General features: G+C 41.5%; 1 protein-coding gene across 8 annotated transcripts in view; it reads left to right on the plus strand.

The window, feature by feature from the left end:
* The window catches only part of Cep164 (centrosomal protein 164), a 64,864-nt gene that overhangs the window by 13,010 nt on the left and 31,678 nt on the right, over window positions 1-20,176 (plus strand). For 6 of the 8 annotated variants that reach the window (XM_047518828.1, XM_047518829.1, XM_047518823.1 and 3 more), the window contains 4 exons: window positions 7,863-8,067; window positions 14,686-14,841; window positions 15,215-15,349; window positions 16,590-16,667. In XM_047518828.1, the coding sequence (XP_047374784.1) occupies window positions 7,863-8,067; window positions 14,686-14,841; window positions 15,215-15,349; window positions 16,590-16,667 (574 nt within the window). The remainder of the gene's footprint in view (window positions 1-7,862; window positions 8,068-14,685; window positions 14,842-15,214; window positions 15,350-16,589; window positions 16,668-20,176) is intronic. The other 2 variants (XM_047518824.1, XM_047518830.1) reach the window with 2 other exon arrangements.

Below are 20,176 nucleotides of genomic sequence, written 5' to 3' on the forward strand. Positions count from 1 at the left end.
ACTCTTATATTGAAGGACATTTAGAGATTTTTGAGACTATGTATATGAGGGTCTTTTTTGGATTCTGTGTTCTCTTCCATTGATTTATTTGTCTGTCTTTATATAAGTACTATTCTGTCTTTATTACTGTAGCTTTATAGTAACTCTTAAAATCACTTTAGGGTAAATCATCCAACTTTGTTCTCCATTTCCCAACGTCACATTCTAGGTCCTTTGCATTTTCATATGAATTTTAGAATCAGCTTGTCAGTTTCCTGGTAGGATTTTGATTGGGATTGCATATAAATCAGTTTGGGGACAACTGACATTTTGAGCAATATTGAATCTTTCAACCCATGAACGTGGTCTGTTTCCGTTATTTAGGTTTTATTTAATATCTCTAAGAAATGTTTTGTAGTTTTTTTGTGTACATGTCTTACCTGTCTTTTATCAGATTTATCCGTTTATATTTTTGATGCTCCTATAAAGGTATATTTTCAATTTCTAGTTGCTCATTGCTTTTATATATGAATAAAATTGGTTTTTGCGTGTTGTCTTGTGGTGTGCAGCCTTACCAAATTATGTCAGGTCTAGTATATTTTAGATTCCAAAGAATTTTCTGCAGAGATGATCTTGTCTTCTGGGAATAAAGACATTTTCCCTTCTTCCTTTCTTATCTGATTAGCCTTTATTTCTATTTCTTACCTTACTGCACTGATTAGAACCTTCTGTATAATTAAATAGAAATGGTGACAGAGGACATCTTTGCGTTTTTCCTGCTCTTAAGGGAAAGCATTCAGTCTTTCATCATTAAGTAGATGTTAGCTGTAGGCTTCTTGTAAATGTGCATCAACAGGATGAGAAAGTTTCCCTCTATTCCTAGCATACTGAGAGCTTAAAACAGGAATGGACGAATGGGTGTAGATTTTATCAAATGTTTATCATGTATCCATTGATAAGATCACACAGTTTTTCTTTTCTGTCTGTTCATATAGTCAATTATATTGATTTATTTTTGAATGTTTAAATACCCTTATATTCCTGGATAAACTCCACTGGGTCATGATTTATTACTTTTTTTATATTTTATTGAATTTGCTTTTCTAAAATTTTGTTAGGTTTTGTTCCATCTATGTCCATTGGGAAAATTGGTGTATAGTTATCATTTTTCTCCTAATGTTTTTGTCTTGTTTTGGTATCAGTTTAATACTGGGTTCATAGAATGATTTATGAATTTCCTCCTCTTCAGTTTTCTGGGTAGGATTGGTATTTTTTCTTCTTTAATTATTGGGAGAATTTACCAGTGAAATCATCTGGGACTGTAGTTTTCTTTATGGGAAAATTTTAAACTAAAAATCTGGTTTCTTTAATAGATACAGGATTATTCAGTGCATGCCTTCTTGAATGAGCATTGGTAGCTTGTGTCTTCCGAGGAATTTATCCTTTCATCTATTTTTTTTTTTTCCTTGGTGGTACAGGGGATCAGACTCAGGGCTTTGTGCTTGCTAGGCATGTGCTTTTCCACTGAGCTATTTCCCCAGTCCCCACTATCATTCTTGATATTGGTTATTTGTTCATTCTCTTTCTGATTACTGTGGATGGAGGTTTATATATTTTGTTGATTTCTTAAAGCACTAGCCTTTGGTTACATGAATTTCTCATTAATTTTTTCCCCTTCCTATTTCATTGATTTTATTTTTGCTGGGGCATGTACCAGGGATTGAACTTGGGCATGCGGCCACTGAGCCACATTCCCGGCCCTATTTTGTATTTTATTTAGAGACAGGATCTCACTGAGTTGCTTAGCACCTCACTTTTGCTGAAGCTGGCTTTGAATTCACCATCCTGCCTCAGTCTCCTGAGCTGCTGGGATTATAGGTGTATGCCTCTGTGCCTGGCCTATTTCATTGATTTTTGCTGGAATCTTTATTATTTCCTTTCTTTGATTTATTTTGTGTTTGATTTGCTCTTTCTCTAATTTCTTAGGGGTAACACACTATTTTAATTGTCATAACTATATGAGTTAGTGTTTTGTTAGGGCTGGTCTTTTCTACATGATCTTCTAAAAAAATTTTTTTTTGTAGTTGTGAATGGATAGGATGCCTTTATTTTATTTGTTTATGTTTATGTGGTGCTAAGGATTGAACCCAGTGCCTCACACATGCTAGGCAAGATGCTCTGCCACTGAGCTACAGCCCCAGCCCTCTATATGATCTTTTTTGTTTATTTTTATTTTTTATTTTTTGTGGTCCTGGGGATTGAATCCAGGGCCTTTTGCATGTGAGGCAGGCACTCTACCAACTGAGCTATATCCCCAGCCCCCTCTATATGATCTTTAATTCTTTTTTTTTTTTTTTTTTGGTGTTGGTGATTGAACCCCAGGGGTGCTTTTTAACCACTAAGCTACCTCCCTGGCCTTTAATTTTTTGTTGTTGTTGTTTAGTCAGGATCTCACCACATTGCTATGGGTCTTACTAAGTTGCTAAGGCTAGCCTTGAACTTGGGATTCTCCTGTCTCAGCCTCCTGAGTTGCTGGGATTATCGGCGTGCACCCCTACACCCTGCTTTGTTTCCTTATAATTCTGAGCCTATTTGTTCTTGAAAATAGTATTTTGTGTGTGTGTGTGTGTGTGTGTGTGTGTGTGTGTGTATAAAAACTATTTTTAGGCCAAAATTATGCCCTTCAAATTTTTTTCACAGTATTTTCTTTAAAATATAGCATAGCTTTTGTTAGCTATATTTCAAAATACCTTTTTTTTTTGGGTGTTCTTGCAGATGGAGTCTTTTTATAATTATGGTATTTCTAGTTGATTGTTACTGGTGAATAGGAAAACATTGGTTGGATTTTGTTTTTTCTTTTAAGGGAGATTGCCTGGTCTCAAACTCATGGGTTGAAGTAATCTTGCTGCCTCAGCCTGCAGAGTAGCTGGAACTATAGACTCGCCCCCACTCCTGGCTACACTGTTGGTTTTTATTACTAATCTTCTATATGTAGCTGCCATGCCAAATGTTCTTTTCTAATAAATTTGTAAATTCTTTTACATATACTGTATAAATAACAGTTTTATTACTCCATTTTCAGTATAGAAGTTTTAAAATTCATTTCCTTATATTATTGCATTGACTGGAAATTCCCTTTAATAAGAAAAAAACGATGATAGAAGGCATCCATTTCTCATTCCTGAATTTAAAGGCAACGCTTCTGCTGTTTGCTGAAGATTTCAGGTAGAGTTTCAGTCTAATGCTAATATGCTAATTTCCCCCCAAAATGTTACATTATAGAATGTTTATTTTTGCATCTTTTGGGATGATCGTGTGATTTTCTTTCCCATAATTAATAAGTTTTTGTGATTCTGGTAGTTGAACCCTGAGGCACTCTACTTCTGAGCTGTGTACCCAGCCCATTTACTTCTTCTTCTTCTTCTTTTTTTTTAATTTTGAAATGAGGTTTCACAAAGTTGCTGAGGCTAGTCTTGAATTTACATTTCTCCTGCCTTAGTCTCCTGAGTTGCTGGAATTACAGGTGTAATTATACTGTGTTTGGTTCCCATAATCTGTTAGTGTGGTGAACAACATTAATATATTTTCTAATGTTACAACATTTTGAAATTTCTGGGATAAATGCTAATAGAATACCATTTTTAGGTAGTGTTGGATTTAGTTTGCTAGTATTTTATTTATAATTTTTGTAATTATGTTTATCACAGAGATTGACCATACTTTTATTGGATTGACCCTTTCTGATTTTATTCAATGTGTTTTAACTTCAAAAAGTGATTTGGGGAATGTTTCCTGATTTTTCTTTGTTGAAACAGTTTGTTTAGGATAGGGTTTTTAAAAAAATTTATTTTTAAGTTCTTTTCTATTCTTTTTTGATATATATGATGGTATATTTTGACATATTATACATACATGGAGTATAACTTTTTCTAATTAGGATCCCATTCTTGTGGTTGTACCTGATGTAGAGTTTTACTGGTTGTATATTTGTATATGAACATAGGAAAGTTATGTCCATTCTACTGTCTTTCCTATACCCATCCTCCCTCCCTTCCCTTCATTCCCCTTTTTCTAATCCACTGAGTTTCTGTTCTTGCCCTCCCCCTCTTCTTGTGTGTTAACATCCATATATCAAAGAGAACATTCAATCTTTGGTTTTTTGGGATCGGGTTATTTCGCTGAGCATGATAGTCTCCAGATCCATCCATTTACCAGAAAAAGTCATAAAGTTATTTTTTTTTATGGTGGAGTAATATTTCATTGTGTATATACATATCACATTTTCTTTATCCATTCATCTGTTGAAGGGCACCTAGGTTGGTTCCATGGCTTAGCTATTGTGAATTGAGCTGCTATGAACATTGATGTGGTTTCATCACTGTAGTATGTTTATTTTAAGTTCTTCTGGTATTTACCAAGGAGTGGGATAGTTGGGTCAAATGGTGGTTCTGTTCCAAGTTTTCTGAGGAATCCCCATATTGCTTTCTAGAGTGGTTGCACCAATTTGCAGTCCCACCGGCAATGTATGAATGTACCTTTTCTCTCACATAGGATAGGGTTATTTGAGGATTTGGTAAAACTCATTTTGGGCCTCTGTGTAGTGTGAGAAGATTTTTGACAGTTCAATATTTTAATGACTATGGGCCAATTCAGGCTTTCCATGTCATCTTGAGTCAATTTTGGTAACCTGTTTTTTTCCTGGGAAATTGTCCATTTAGGGTAGGTTTAAACTTTATTAACATCAGTTCTTAATTTCCTTGTATGGTTTTAAAATCTCTACTGATTCTGTAGTTATGTCCCTTTTCATTTTTTAAACTTTATGACATTTCTTTTCTTCTTGAATATTTTAGAAGTTTGCAAGTTGTATTAATTTTCTCAAAATCAGCTTTTTTAAAAAAATGGACCTTCATGTTTTATACTCCACGTCTCCTTAATATTTTAAACAGCTCTTTATTTCCCATATTGCATTCTGGGTAATTTCCTTTGGTATATTTTACAATTCGTTATTTGATTTTTCTTCTGTACCAAATCTGTTGTTTAACTTGTTTCTGTTTTTTTTTTAGATAACTACTCATTCCTACAATTTCCGTTTTTTATTTTTTTATTTTTTGCAGTCCTGGGAATTGAACCTGGGGTGCTCTGCCAGTGAGCTCTATTCCCAGCCCTTTTTATTTTTTATTTTGAGGCAGAGTCTCTTCAGGTTGCCCAGGCTATCCTTGAACTGGTGATTTTTCAGCCTTAGCCTCCCAAATAGCTGAGATTACGGACTTGTGCCACTGCACCCAACCTTTCCTTTTTATCTTTAGAATTCTGTTCTTCCATTATGGATTCTACCCCTTTCATCCATATCATATTTTTTTTTCTCCAGTGCTGGGAATTCAATGTAGGACCCTGTACATGCTAAGCAGACGCTCTACCACTAAGTTATATCCCCAGCCCACTATAATAATTTTAAATGTTATTTTGAGTTTTCTTTTTATTGTTCTACTATCTCAAGTTTTATGGTATACTAATTCTTCTTTTCATTATGTCTTCTGATTTTCCCTCATGTTGAACTCTTTCCTCACATGATTTGTAATTTTTATTTTATTTATTTATTTTTTTGCGGTACTGGGGATCGAACTCAGGGCCTTGTGCTTGTGAGGCAAGCACTCTACCAGCTGAGCTATCTCCCCAGCCCGATTTGTAATTTTTATGATGAATTTTGTGAATTCATTTCCTGTGGGGATTATTTCCTGTGAGAGTCTCCTTCCTCACTTGTTAAGTGGCTTCACAATTGCTTCTCCCAGGGGCTTTTCAGTAGTTTAGAATCAGTTTTTGTATTAATTTTCTGACTTGTATTCCCTTACCATGTTTTGGACTGTGTGCCTACATGCATCTTGAAGTTTCAATTTGTCATAAGATCTTTTCTGTCTGCTTAGATCCTGGAGTGGGCACCATGCTCACTTGCTGCTTCCACACCTGTTAGGGCGTGGTTTTTTGTGTGTGTGTGTTTGTGGAGTTAGTGTTCTTAAGCAAGGGTCTCAGTGCTGATTACCAAATTCATCAAGGCCTAAGGCCACATTTCTGTCCCTAAATTAACATTAAACCCCAGTTTCCCAGGACTTATATCCAAATCATATACCAACCTTGGCTTCTCAGTTATGTATTTATTACTTAGGTTTCTTGGTTTCTTTCTGTTTCTGGCACCTGAGAATTTTTCTTTCTGGTTGAGTTTGAAAAAAAAAATTTGTTGTTGTTATAATGTATTAGTCCCATTTTTATCTTTGGTGGCAGGGAAAGGTTACATATTTCCTTCAGTTTAGTTAAACATGTTGCCTGAAGTTTTGTATGTTTCTTTCAAAATAAATTTCTAGGGCTAGGGATATAACTCATTGGTAGAGTACTTGTTTAGCATGTGTGTATTATTAATGAAAGTTTAGCAGTCTTTCCAATAACATTATTATTCATATAGAAATATTATCAATTAAACAATTGCCAATCCCAAATCTGCCAGATAAATTAGTCTGTCATTCTTAAATTTGGCCTTTTATAAAGCTTTAGAGCATGGACACAATGCATCCAAGTCTTTTCGTGTCTGTGTAACAATAGTGACCTTTACTACAGTTTCCATTTGGATCATTTCCATCAGAAGCTAGTTCCCTAGTCTCCTTGTCTTTTGAAAACTTACCAGAAGTACCCATAGCACTCTGCTTATAGCATTCTAGGCTTTTCTTAGCTCGTTTTTCTGCCCATTACCTAGTTCCAAAGCTTCCTCCACATTGTCAGGTATGCAATGACCCTATTCTCAGTACCAGTTTGTTTCCATTACTATAATGAAATACCTGAGGCTGGGTGCTTCATACTAACTCAGGGATCCCACAAGATCTGACTTAATGCCTTCTAAGGGAATTTCCTCCAGTGATGTAACCATCTTCCAGTAGGCTCCATCTCTGAAAGGGTCAGCCAGTTCTCAATATCACCATACTGGGGACCAAACTTCCTACTTGAACCCCTTAGGGGCAATACACATCCAGACCATAGCACTCCTGATATTTCCCTGTTTCTGAAAAATGTTCCCTTTTATTTGAATTAAAGATTCAACATGTCAAATTCATAAGTAACCTTATTGGGATTGTATTGGATTCCTACATTAATAGGAAGATAATTGGCATAGATCTGAATCTTTCAGGAACTTGGAATCCTCTTCAATTGTTTTTCCTTTTTTTTTTCTTTTTTCAGTAAAGCTTTGTAAAGATTTTACACATTTTGTACTCATTCCTGTGTATTTTATCTTTTATATTGTTCTTGGGGATGGGATTCTTTTTCCTGTTAGCTGTCCTAATAGATTATTGTTAATAGTGGATGGAAAGAATGGTTTACTTAGGACTTGTCCATGTTGAAACATAGATTCTCCTACTTTATTTTCTTCTACTGGGTTCCCCACTACTTTAGGTTATCACTTCTTGTGAGTTTAGAATCTTCTGTAAAACCAGAGCTTTCACAGTGTATTTTTTTCTTCAGACTCTTTATTAAACATTAAACAAGGTCTATCCTAGCATTTATCTCTTGGGTGACATAATGTTTATATTTCTCCATCTAACTAAAACCAAGTTCATTCCTATTCCAGTATAGCATAATAAATTTCCAGGAACTACAGTGATTATATGTCTTCATTTAGAGAAATTCCTAAGTATCTCAGTCCATTTTTCTATATATAAGTTAACTCCTTAATCTTAGCCAGTGGTGCCCTTACCTCTTCCATTTTGTGTTAATTCTCTTCCCTCCTATCTTCCTGCTTTCCTCCTGCTCTGCCTCCTGCCCCCTTTTATTCTTTTTCTTTTTTGTCCTAAGTAGCTTTGGCTCTGAGCAGGGACTAACTTCTGAACTCTGCTCATCCCCAGTCAGGACATTACAGGTGATATTTACTATTTCAACTTTGCCAACGGGCAGTCCATGTGGGACCATCCGTGTGATGAGCACTATCGGAACTTGGTGGTCCAAGAACGAGGGAAGCTGTCAACTTCTGGGGCCATTAAGAAGAAAGACAAGAAAAAGAAAAAGGAAAAGAAAGAAAAGAAGGACAAAGACACCTCCAAAAGTCCCCTGGTGAGTCAGTGGATGCCAGCTCTTAGAGAGGCCAGGGCTGAACCTGAGGGGATAGTGAGAACCTGTAGCTGTCTTCAGCAGGAGGTGAATAACAATAATACATTCTTGATAGTACATCTTCTGATTTTCTTTTAGCTTCTAGCAGTAGTTATTATCCTTAAACAATTCCTTCTCTTTCCATGGGAGCCTGGGTTACATAATGAGATTGATGAGGGTGCCCCTCTACCAAGTATGGTTGTCGTTTCATAGTAGTCTAAGAGGTGATGGCATCTGTCATTCTGGAGAGTGGGGACGGGGAACAGTTGATGGAAGCCCATGGGCCTAGACAAATGAGTGTGCTTTTTCTTCACTCAGAGTCAAGCTGTCGTAGTGTGGGGTCATTGTTTGTTAAAGTGTTGTGAATTCAGTAGTCAGAACACTAATACCTTCAAGATGCAAAAGCAGAGTCTTGAGTTTTTTGCATTTATGGCTTGCTTTTTTCTTGGTGTCTTTGGTTAGTGGTGGATAACTGAAATTTAATAGCGGTGTGATCACTGTGGTCTTGAGTAATTTTTGTGCTGAGTTTAAAGTGCTCTTATTCATTGTTATTTTATTTGTCTCTGCAGTATTTCTGCACTTAGGAGGCAGAAGTTATTACCTTTGTTTTACAGGGGAAGGAATGGAATTGGAGCTTCATGGAAGAGAGGCCTGGGCCCTCCCCTCCTGCTGTTGGTGCTGGCACCAGGCCTTCCTCCCCCATGCCTGGAGCCTGTGGGCACATTGAGGAAGGGAGGCTCATAGGAACTCAGTTCAGCCAAATGGGGAGAACTGAGAATATTTTTTCAGTAGTCCAGTTGTTTTGTCCAATTGTTTATAGTCTTTATTTCTCACCAAAGTCTGTTGCTTGCGTCTCAATGAGGATATTCATCTTTTTTTATTTTTTGCATGCATACTAGGCAAGGCCTCTTCCACTGAGTCACACCCCTAGTCCTGCTTACTTTCCTAAGGTATCAATTCTGGCTCTGTACAGTTGTTGATTAATTTAGCTTTTTTATTGTGTCTAGCTTTATTGATACCCCCTCCCCCACATATCACTGTGGTTCTGAGAAACTAGATAACAAGTTCATTCCTCTAGATAGAAGAGGACAGGTAATTTCCAAATAGTTTGAATTTTCAAATCATATGTTTTGAGGGGCAAAAGGTAGGTTTTTACTTCCCTGGAATTATTTGAAATGAAAATCAAGCATCCTGCAGGTGCTGACATGACCGAAGATGGGAAAGGGAATGTAGAGTGGGTTCTGGGGAAGGGACTTGGTGACAGACTCAGTCCTGGGTGTGTGTCTGAATTCCAGGAACTTTCTGTTAAAAAGGGCTCCTACTGCGATTTCAGGAAATGAGAATGACTGGACAGCTGTGGCCCATCCATCTGGTTCTTAGGGCTCAGGACAGGTACCTCAAGCTTGTTTAGGGGACAGGTGAGCCAGATGGGCAACCCAGACTCAGGTGGCTTGGGCCTCTGAAGGTGTGAACTCTTCACTGGGTAGTGTTTAGTTGAGTGTTAGCAGAGGTTGTTGGTTTTTTAGGGTTTCTTCTGTGACTTTCTGGGTATTTCACTGGACTGAGTTTCCAAGCTTTAGGGCATTGGTTGTTTCCCCTTTGTTTCCCAATGAGGCATTTTCTAGAAGTCCTTGGTAAAGTTGGCAGATTTTATAAAATTAACCAATCACAGAACCTGAGAGCTAGATGGCACTGTAGGGATGACCTGGCTGGTGATTTTCAGAATTTTGTTAATAGTAAAGCCCTATTTTCAAAACAGTTCTCTATAGAGGTCCAACTTATCAAAAAAGAAATGAAACTGCTCTGGTTGAACCTGGGAATGTAAGTCTGGGTGATACCTTTTCTTTGTCACATGCATACTTTATAGTGCCCTGCCCCATACTGAGTCCCTCAGGTTCCACGGAGCAAGGTTTGCAGGACACTGATCTAGTCCAGCCTGCTCTGTATAGAGAAGAAAACTGGAGTCCACAAAACATTTTCAACCCAAAGGAGTTTTTAGCTTTTCTTCCCACTTTGATTTCTGCTTTACTTTAAATGGAGGGTGGTTTTGTGCTAAGTGCTTACCAAGGGCTGAAGTAGCAAGTATAAATCAGAAGTGCTTTGTCTTAGTTTTCTCTGCATGTTTATATATCCATCTAGGAGACACAGCCCGAGCAGGGACTTCTGCCTTCTTCCTCCTTTCTCCGTGGCCCATCCTCTCTCCCAGCACCTGGGCTTGCTGATTTGGACCTAGACCAAGATATGCAGGCTAGAAGTGAGGGCTCCTTTAAGAAAGGGAAGAGCCCATGCCTGGGTGACACCCCTTGGCCTCTCACGGGTGCTCTTCCTAGCAAGCTGCAGCCACTTTCCAAAAATCAAGCTTCCCGAACCCACCAGATCTTTGCTGATGTGGAGAAAATCTTAGGTAGGGCTCCAACCCAGTGCAGGACAGAATTAGCCCATCAGCAGGGTCTGGAGGCACCCCAGAAGGCAACAGAGAAAATCTACCTGGGGTTTTCAGACCCTGAAATAGAAGAGTTGGAAATGAGGACCAGACAGCAGAAACCTGGTGCCCTGGGCCCTCAGAATACTGGGCCTCTCTGGAATGGGCAGGATGTGTTAGAAAGCAGGAGCCAGACCCCTGTCCACTCTAAGCCTTCTGAAGCCATCAAGGGCCCACAGCTAAAAGGTGAGCAGCACAGCCACAGCATAACCACAGTGAGCTCCACTGGCCCTGCAGGGGACAAGGGTCAGAGCCCCATTCCTTTACCATCTCCTGAGGAAGAACCCTCCCTGTCCCTGTGTTCTTCTGACCATGTGCCACCTAGGAGAAAGAGCAAACTCTTTTTACTAGATAGCAGCCCAGCTAAAGACCTGAACTGGCAGGGAGCTCCTGGGGAAGGTGGGAGCCTGGGCAGAGGGAGGCGAAGGAGAGAGCCCCCAGGACTGTGGATGGGACAAGTCGCCAACCTTGTCCACAAGGATACCCCAGGGAGCTGCAAGGAAACAGAGACCAGTATCCCTGAGGCTCCAGGGGCCTCAGCCGAAGATCCACTGCAGGGACTCTTCGTAATATCTCCTGACACCCTGGCATCAGAAGCGGCCCAGAATGCCCTTACAGGGGCTCCTACTAGTGAGAAGAGATACCCCCCAGGGTCTCCAGAGCCCCCGAGTGAAGATAGGAAGGCGAGTGTATCTGGGGCTGATATGGAGAGCAGCAGTGGCTGCAGCAACAACCTGGCCTTGCATCTTGGCTCTCAGATCCTGGGTGAGGTGAACAACTTCCCTTGGGACCTGCAGAGCTCCCCCGGATCTGTGCCGGATGTGGGTCAGTCAGGCCCTGAGCCCGGAGATCAACATGCCTGCCCATACCTGGTGCCCCAATTGTCCCACATGCAGAGCTCTGCTGAGGAGCAGTCAGAGAGTGAAGACTACTCTGAGGATCAGAGGTTCTACCAGCACATCCTGCAGATGGTCAAGATCTCTAGGCGACTGGAGGGCCTGGGGCTGCCTGAAAACATGCAGGAAATGCCATGCAAAGACATTGCCAGCATGGTCTGTTGCATGGCTGTTGAGTCCTCCAGGATGTCTAGTGAGGGTGAGCACGAGGCTGTCAGAACCATGGAGAGGGACTCGAGGTTTCTGGCCTGGGGGCCAGAGCTGCTGGAACATCCTCAGAAGGTAGCCCTTGCTCCTGCAGAGCAGGAGGGCCCTCAGCAAGCCCATGGCCAGCCAAGCAGCAGCCCTTTCAGGCAGGGGCTAGGTGAGCTGAATTCCAGCAGAGGGCCTGCTGCAGAGCCAGGCAAGCTGCAGCTTCTCAACCAGGTAGGCTTCTTAGAGAAAGTAAACTTAGCAGGGAGGGAGCAGGTGGAGTGGTTGTCTTATCATACCCCTCATGTCTGCTTTCCTGTCACTCACACCCCTTGGTAGCTGTTGGTCCCTTAACTACCCAGATGTCTTATGGCATCACATGCATTTCACATTTATTTTACCCTATCAATCACTTGCAAAGGGCTGAGACCTTTTCTGACTTCCCTTCCCTGGATGTAACTGTAATTCTTGAGTGTTCATATGCTGTGAAGGTGGTATGTTCTGAGGGTAGGCAAGGTGGCACTGATCCTGACTCTGCACAGGCTATAATACCTCCTGTGATTTGGGAAGCCTTTCTCATCAGCTGATTGAAAGAGGGGTCCTTCTAAGTAGGCACCCCACCCCAGAGCTCTGAACTTGTGCCTTGGTGGCGTACAGAGCTGGAGAGTTAATATTTTCATGAGGAACTCAAGCCCTTGATCTCCCTCTGCCTTTTGGTGAGCTGTTTCTGCTGCTTGTCTCCCAGGGTGCCCAGAAAATTACTTGACCAGTCTGTGTCAGGCTTGTGTAGACCCTGTTTATGACTTTACTTCCTTACCGACTGGGATTTACCGAAGGACTGGGCTTGCCCTCTCATTCTGACCCTTTTTTCGTTTAAAGAGTCATCAATCATCTTCTTCATTCAGAAGTCCAATTGGATCAAATGCTGTGGGTATCAATCTGAATTTCCCTGGCTATTTTGCTATGGCCCAGCTGTGGCTTTACCCATTGTTCCCTCTGGTTCCTAATAACTGGCATGCACTGGTTCTCTGTTAGCTCTAATAACTACTACAGCACTATAAATATCGGATAAACTGCAGATTATCCTGAAAGTTTTAATTAGCCCAATGGCAATGAGTTTATCTGCTCTGAAGGACAATGCCATGCATGGCTCCATACTCAAGAATTAATGGCTATCTATAGAAGATGATCAACTAGGAGCCAGGAATGTATAATTTCCCTGCTAACCACTGATTTAGTAAAGGCCTGGGAGAACAAAGCCCTCAGCATGCCCATCTTCCTCCCTCAAGCCCCCAGCACGTTAGCAAATTAACCATGTTAAGAGTCTGTAATTTTCCATAAATACAGTGTGGGAAGAATTTCACTTGCTGATATGCTGGAGCTGGTTGGAGGGACTAATGGCAGGAGGAGCAAGCCCACTTTGCTTATAGTTCACTCAGAGAAGCTTTCCTGGATCTCTTTTCTGCCAGAGTCAAAAGGTGGTACAAAATACTGTCTTAAAGATAACACTGGTTTCTAGTCCCAGCTCTGTTCCTCACTGGCCTGTGACTTTGGGCAGGGTTCTTGGCCTCACCAACCTCTGTTTGCTTACATGGGGTCAATGGCAGAGGCTTCCTCAGGTTGTGTGAAAGAAGATGAGACATTAAGGTGTTTAGCCAGTATCAGCATAGTGTTCCAGCATTGTTGGCTAGTTCTATGATCATCAGCTTCTTTTTCCCCTAACAAAGATCTACAGCATGCTGTATGGTGGGGGAGCTACAGAGACTTAGGATGATTCCCACCTCATCTCATGCTGAATATCTGATACCCTTCCTGTGCAGAAATAGGCCCTGCTAGGACCTGTCCTGTGACCTGGCCCCTGTGTTGAGGCGGTTGCTAAAAAGATGGTAGATCTGACCTTCTTCAACCTGCCCATCTCTGGGTTCCCCTTTTTATTTTCAGTCCCTGTGGGATTAGAAAGGAATGAATTTTTTGCTCTGTTTTATACATTTTAAGTTTGAGAAGTGACTTTTAAAGTCACTTTAAAGAGTTTTTTATAAATTGTCCCCTGGCTTCTGCTAAACCCACATGATCATATATGAATCCTTATAATAACAAAAATTCCATAAGGTTGGGACAGCCCTAGACCACTCACAAAAGCCCCTTTTGTTTTTGTTATCTCATTTAAGCTGCTCAGCAAATGTTCTCAGAGGCACGGCATGCACCCTCTTAATCTTGCAGATGTATAAGCTGGAAATCCAAGAGTCTGTGAGTAGCCGTAGGGCTCACACATTCTCACTCCAGCCTAGTTTACTTTCCTCAGTCCTTGCTGGCATGAGCCCTTATGAGAACAGGGAAAAGAAGGGATCTGATCAGGCCACTGCTGCACCTTGTCAAGGCTCCAGACAGCCACTTTCTTCATCAGTGGAGAGGGAAAAGAGTTCAGTTTTGTTGCTTATGCATAGTTTTTCATACTTAATGTTTATTTTAATTAAAGTAATACATGCCCATAGTTAAAGATCAAGTCAAATAGTATAAAGACATAACAAAGTATAGCAGTTCTCTAGTGTGCAGAGCCTGCCCCAGAGGCAACCACTTTTTTCTAGTGTTTACTTCCATCTTTGTCAATAATCTGCTGAGATCGCTTTTTCTTAACTCCTCAATTGCAAACTTTATCAGTTGAGACTTCTCCTTCTGGTAGATGAGGGTTTTGTCTCTGTGCTCTCTTCCCACGTACTTCCTATGTGGCTTCTGAAAGGAGAGCAGAACCCCATGCTGCATCTGCCAGATGTAAGAGGACTGTTTATGTGAGATAGCATTCGAGTTATGAGAATCAGGAAGCCAGCCTGTGATTTCTTACACAGTTGGCACAATGGTAATTTCTGGATGTTGTGTTTCATTAGCAGCCTCCAAGCGGAGGTGGTTTAAATTTGAGCGGGCAGGATTTAGATGTTTTATTTTTATATCTGTCTCCGACACTTGCAGAGCCACGTGGTTTCTTGGGTTTGTAACAAGATGTTTTCTGTTGCCCAGGCTCTGGGTTCCTCGTTAGCCCCAGTCCACATTCCTCTTGGGGGCCTGGCTCCCTTGCGAGGCCTTATGGATCCCCCACCCTTTGCTCTTCGTGGATCTCAAAGCGTGAGCCTGGGGAGCTCAGCAGAGTCTGGTCAGCTTGGAGAACTCCCGCTGGTGAGTACTTTCCCTGGCCTGCAGAGTGTTTAGTTATTGTGAGATCTGGCCTATCAATGAAAAATAGAGGGAATAGGGTGAGTCTTCAAAGTTCATAATCTGGTTTGGAAGATGAATCACACCTGTGTGATGCTGAACATGGACTCTGGGAGGTAGAGGATAGACCATGCTGTAGGACCATCAGTGCTAATTTCCTAATCCGTGTAGCCAGTGCAGTAGGAGCTGGGGAAGGAGTTAGTAGTGTGAGCTGGCTCAGCTTCATGGGCATGGTGGGACTTGATCTGGGAGATATCCAGAGAGTGAGGAAGGCATTCCAAGGTCATTCTGAAGGTCTTTCTGGTAAGTTTCTTGATGTTCTTTCTCTATCTTGGAGCCTCCACAGGGTCTCAAGACTTCTGCATTTACAAAGGGCCTCTTGGGCTCCATCCATGAGGACAAGAATGCGCTCAGCCTCTTGGGCTTAGGGGAGGAGACCAATGAGGAGGATGAAGAGGAAAGTGACAACCAGGTATGATCAAATCCTCTCTGGCCTGGAAATCCTCTGTTCTCTCCCTTCCACCCTTGTTAGTGCTTTGCCACTAGCTCTTCTTTTTTGAAATTATATTTTCAGGCAGTGTCTTGCTAAATTGCTCAGGCTGGCCTCCAACTTGTGATTCTCCTGCCTTAGCCTCCTGAATAGTTAGAATTATAGGCCTGTGCCACATGCCTGGCTTGAAAAATTTTTTTATTGTGATAAACTATATATGACATAAAATTTGCCATTTTAACCATTTTAAGATTACAATTCGGTGGTTACCTTCACAGTGTTGTGCAGCCATTTCCACTATCCATTTCCAGAACTTGTTCATAATCCCAAAAAGAAGGTCCATATCCATTGAATAATAACTCCAATTCCCCCTCCCTCTAGGCCCTGGTAACCTCTAAGCTTTCTTCTGTCTATGAATTTGCCTATTCTAGATGGTTTGTGTAAGTGGAATTATAGAACATTATTCCTTTTGTGTCTGGTTCTTTCACTTTGTTTTCAAGATTCATGTAGCATGTATTAGAACTTTGTTCCTTTTGAAGGCTGAATAATATTCCATCATATATTTATATCATGTTTTGTTTATCCACTTGTCTGTTGATGTATACATGGGTTGTTTCCACCTTTGGCTTACCTCTGTTCTATGGTTTTGTTTTTGAAATGGGGTGTCACTGTGTTGCCCAGGCTGGTCTTGGACTCCTGGGCTCAAGTGATCCTCCTGTCTCAGCCTCCTGAGTAACTGGAACTATAGGCATATACTGCCATGCCCAGCTACTTCTGTACTGTCTTAAAAATAAATAAAGATGGGGGCTGGGGCTGTAGCTTAGTGGCAGAGCACTTCCTAGCAGGTGTGAGGTACTGGGTTCGATCCTCAGCACTGCATAAAAATAAACAAATAAAGGCATTTTGTCCAACTACAAAAAAAAAAAAAAAAAGAATTTCTAGTCAACAGCTTCATTTCTTGACCACTCTATAATCCTCCTAAATCTGATCCAGAAAGCACAACAACAGGGAGCTTCTTGGCCACTTGCTTGGTGCAAAGCTTTGCTCACATTAGATAAAGAGCTGCTTAGTGAGGCCTTCTTGGAGGTCCTGCTCTGGAGTCCCCTGAAGCCCTGCCTGGGCACTATTTACCTGCTCAGCAGTACCCTTCTCCCTCTGTGTGCCCCTCACCCTCAGCTGACCAGTTCCTTTAGATTTACACCCCTAATCATATTGTTTACAGAGTATCCACAGCTCCAGTGAGCTTCTCAAGAACCTGCACCTGGACCTTGGGGCCCTGGGGGGCAACTTTGAGTATGAGGTAAGAGTCTGAGGCCCTGAAGCTCCTACCAGCAATGCCTCAGCCCAGTGTACCCCTCCTTCCTTCTGAAGCCCTCCTATTTGTGGGATGTGTGTTTGGAAAGAGAACCATTTTTTCACGGGCCTGTCCAGGATTTCTGGGGTTTGGGGAGGGATAAGAGGAATAGGGAATCCATTCATTTATTCATGTATCAAATAATCATTTTTGAATGTTCCCATGTGAGGTGCTTCACTAGGCTCTATAGGTCACATCTGTGTAAGTGAGATATGCTTATTGCCCTCATAGATTCTGCAGTGTCACAGACCGTAGGGGGAAGAAATTACTTGCCTGTACATCAAAAAGCCTTGGTGGATGAGATGACATTTGAGCTGGGTCTTGAAGAGTAGCTGAGTTTTGGACGTGAAGGACATTAGGGAATAATCTAGGCAACTGAACAGCTTGAGCAAAGGTTCCAGGGCTAAAAAATGCAGAGTGTGGATGGGAATAGCTTCTGGAACACCCTCCCAAATTCTAATCCTTTTCTCTGCAGTCTGTCCTATGCTGCCACCGGAATGTTCTTTATAAAGAACAAACGAACAGCAAAACTCATTGTGTTGATGTAATACCTAAAAACCTCCAGGGTGGATTTGTAATTGGAAAAGAATATTCCTGACTGTGTGTTCTTTGTCTAGTGTCTGATTTATTAATTTTTAAACAATTAGTATTTAAATATTCTCAAAGGATTTTCACAACCAATGAATTACGAAGTTCACAAGTTAGATTTGCCCAAACATTTAAAGCTGGGCTACAGGCTCAGCTCAGTCAGTTAAAACTTTCATAAGTCTCATATATTAAGATTCTTTTAGATATCTTAAATATCTTGAAATCAAACAGGCCACACTCTATTAGAATGATCATAAAACCAATCAATAAAACAAAAGTGTTTCTAACACAGTTTTTTCCCCTATTATCCCTTCTATTTTCTGCCTTATGTTTCTAAGTCTTCACCTCACTTTGAGAGCCAGTGTACTGTCTCAGGCCAGTGGAGGTTTCAGATGCTGGTGACAGGCCCCAATTTGGTATTTAAGATCCAAGATGTGGGTGGGCCTTCCGAGGTGACCCAACTCTACCTGCTGGGCAGAACCCTTTTCATAATTAGGTTTTGTCTTTTATCTCAGAAATTGCCCAGCTTTTTGGTTCTGCATTATTGACTAAGTTTTGTTTGTGACTTTAATGAATTCTTTCTGTCAAATGTGGCACCTCTGAATACACTTCTGATACACGTCTACTTTGAAACTGTTCTTTGCATCTGTTTGTTTCCTTGACATGACAACTGTGTTTTCTTCTCATTCACCATTAAGACCAATTGATGGAATCCTAGGAGATACTCAGTTTTTTTGTGTAGGAGCATGACTGTGGATAGGGCTTTCAAGAAGAATTTGCTTTTTGAGAAAGCAAGTTTCCTAGAGACTGAGCAAGTTGAGGGTGGCGATTCTGTCCTATTCATGTCTATGTGTTCAGCACCTGGCCCACTGCCTGGAACATAGGAAGTGCTTGGGTGTGTTTTGTTCAACATTTGAGAGAATGAATACATGAATGAACGAGCCACACTAGGCCAGAGCTGGGGTTATCCAGGCAGATATTTTTTTCTTCCCTTGGCTCTCTTAGGTTCTGAGTGGAGGAGACCATTGGTCCTAGCTTTCAGTTAGTAGATTGAAGATCTCAATGTGGATTGAGCATGATTCACTTCGACTTGGACTTCCTAACTTTTATTTCATAATAGATCACAAATATCAGCCAAATAAAGATATTTTCTTCTTGGACATTTCCTGGGTTTGTTAGAGCTTTCCTTTGCTGAATATGTGCCTTTTTCGGGGGGAATGGGAACTTTTAAACATTTTTAATACCTTCTTTGATATAAATGGGCATTGCAGGATAATAGGGGAAATGTGTGCAGTGGGCAGTGTTCCACATACCTCCCATCCCTGCCTCTAGCATGGCAACAGATTCAGGTCTTTTTGCCACATAGTGTGTGGGATTCCCATGTTCTAACCTCCATCAGGAATTAGGACTTTTTCTGTTGGGAGAAGTTAGCTGTGGGGATAATTGAGGTTTTGGGACAGGTAGAGCTGCTTCTGTTTGGGCCTTGCCCTTTGTCCTTTGAAAATAACTCTTGTTCCCAGCTTATAGTTCTTGGGTCCTCTGAGCTGTCCATCTTTCCCTGCTCCTGGGCATCTCAGGCAGCCCTGGATGGAGCTTTCCTTCCTGGCTTAGTTCTGCCTGTCTCACTGAGCATTCACTTTGCTCATGATTCCATGAGAGGGCAGTAGGATGGCAAGAATGCAGCTTTCCCTCCGTCTCCTTCTCCTTCTTCTGCCTTCCAACTTAAGCCTATTTCTAGTCTGTTACAGTCCCAAAAGGGAAAGGTTTGTGGAACCAGCACTGAAAACGGGTATGAGCGAAAGCAGGGAGGCAGAAGGGTGGGTGAGCAGGCCATGTGGTGCTGATGAAAAGCCCATCACCAGATCAGAGGAGCAGGAGGGAGCCTGGGCTTAGAAATAACAGGATGATGTCAGTGTGATTGGAAAGTGCTAACTGCATCAGGGTGCTTTGCAAAGGATTGAGATCAACTGAGTGGGCATAAGACCTGGAAAATAAACTGGACTGATGGTTGGCTTGGCAGGGGTCTCCCTAGAACTAGGCCAATGCATGCATATGGTGTGGAGCCATCCCCCATTCCTTATGATCCTCCATCTTGTGCTGTGTGGATCACAGGAACCCCTTAGTTTGTGCTCTGGGCAGGAGGAGGGGGATTGCAGCCTTGCAGAACTCATGGCTTTGAGGGAATATTAAATATTCATGGAATGGTTCTTATAGCACCCCCTCCCCAACACCCATTCCTCATACAGATGTGGAGGTCTTGAAATGTGCTTTAAGATATTCAAGGAACTGGTGCTGTGGCAGGAGGAGACAGAGAAGTAGGAGCACAGAGGGGCTGAGGGCAAAGCTATGTACTCCCAGAACCCAGGGGAGGAGACTGCAGGTACCTAGAGTGTTAGATGGGACCTTTAGGCTTTGGCCCTGGTGTCATGTCCACGAGCAGGAATTGGGTGAAAGGAGACATGGAGTCAGATGAGATACTCAACTCTTCATTCATCCATTTTTGGATAATCTGCAACCATTGTTTAATGTAGCTGCTTTCCCCACCAAGGTGCATCTCTGACTGTCCTGTTGTTATAGTTAGTTGACATGGGTGCAGAGAATAAAAGATAATTTATTTTAATATTAACCATGTTTTAATATTTTAAAATTTACTATGTAGATGGCAGACTAAGATCAGTCCCATCAAGTAAAAATCTTCCTTTTTTCAGGGGTGATGCTGGGGATTGAACCCAGGTCCTCATGCTTGCTGAGTATGTGCTCTACCACTGAGCTCTACCCAAGCTGAACATCTTCTTTTGAGAAACTTAAGCTTAAGAGGTGATTAGGCTGGGTCATATATTCTTACAGTCTGGTGGCATTCTCTCAGG

This window comes from Sciurus carolinensis, chromosome 11 (genome assembly GCF_902686445.1).
Source record: "Sciurus carolinensis chromosome 11, mSciCar1.2, whole genome shotgun sequence".
Classification (NCBI taxonomy): domain Eukaryota; kingdom Metazoa; phylum Chordata; class Mammalia; order Rodentia; family Sciuridae; genus Sciurus; species Sciurus carolinensis.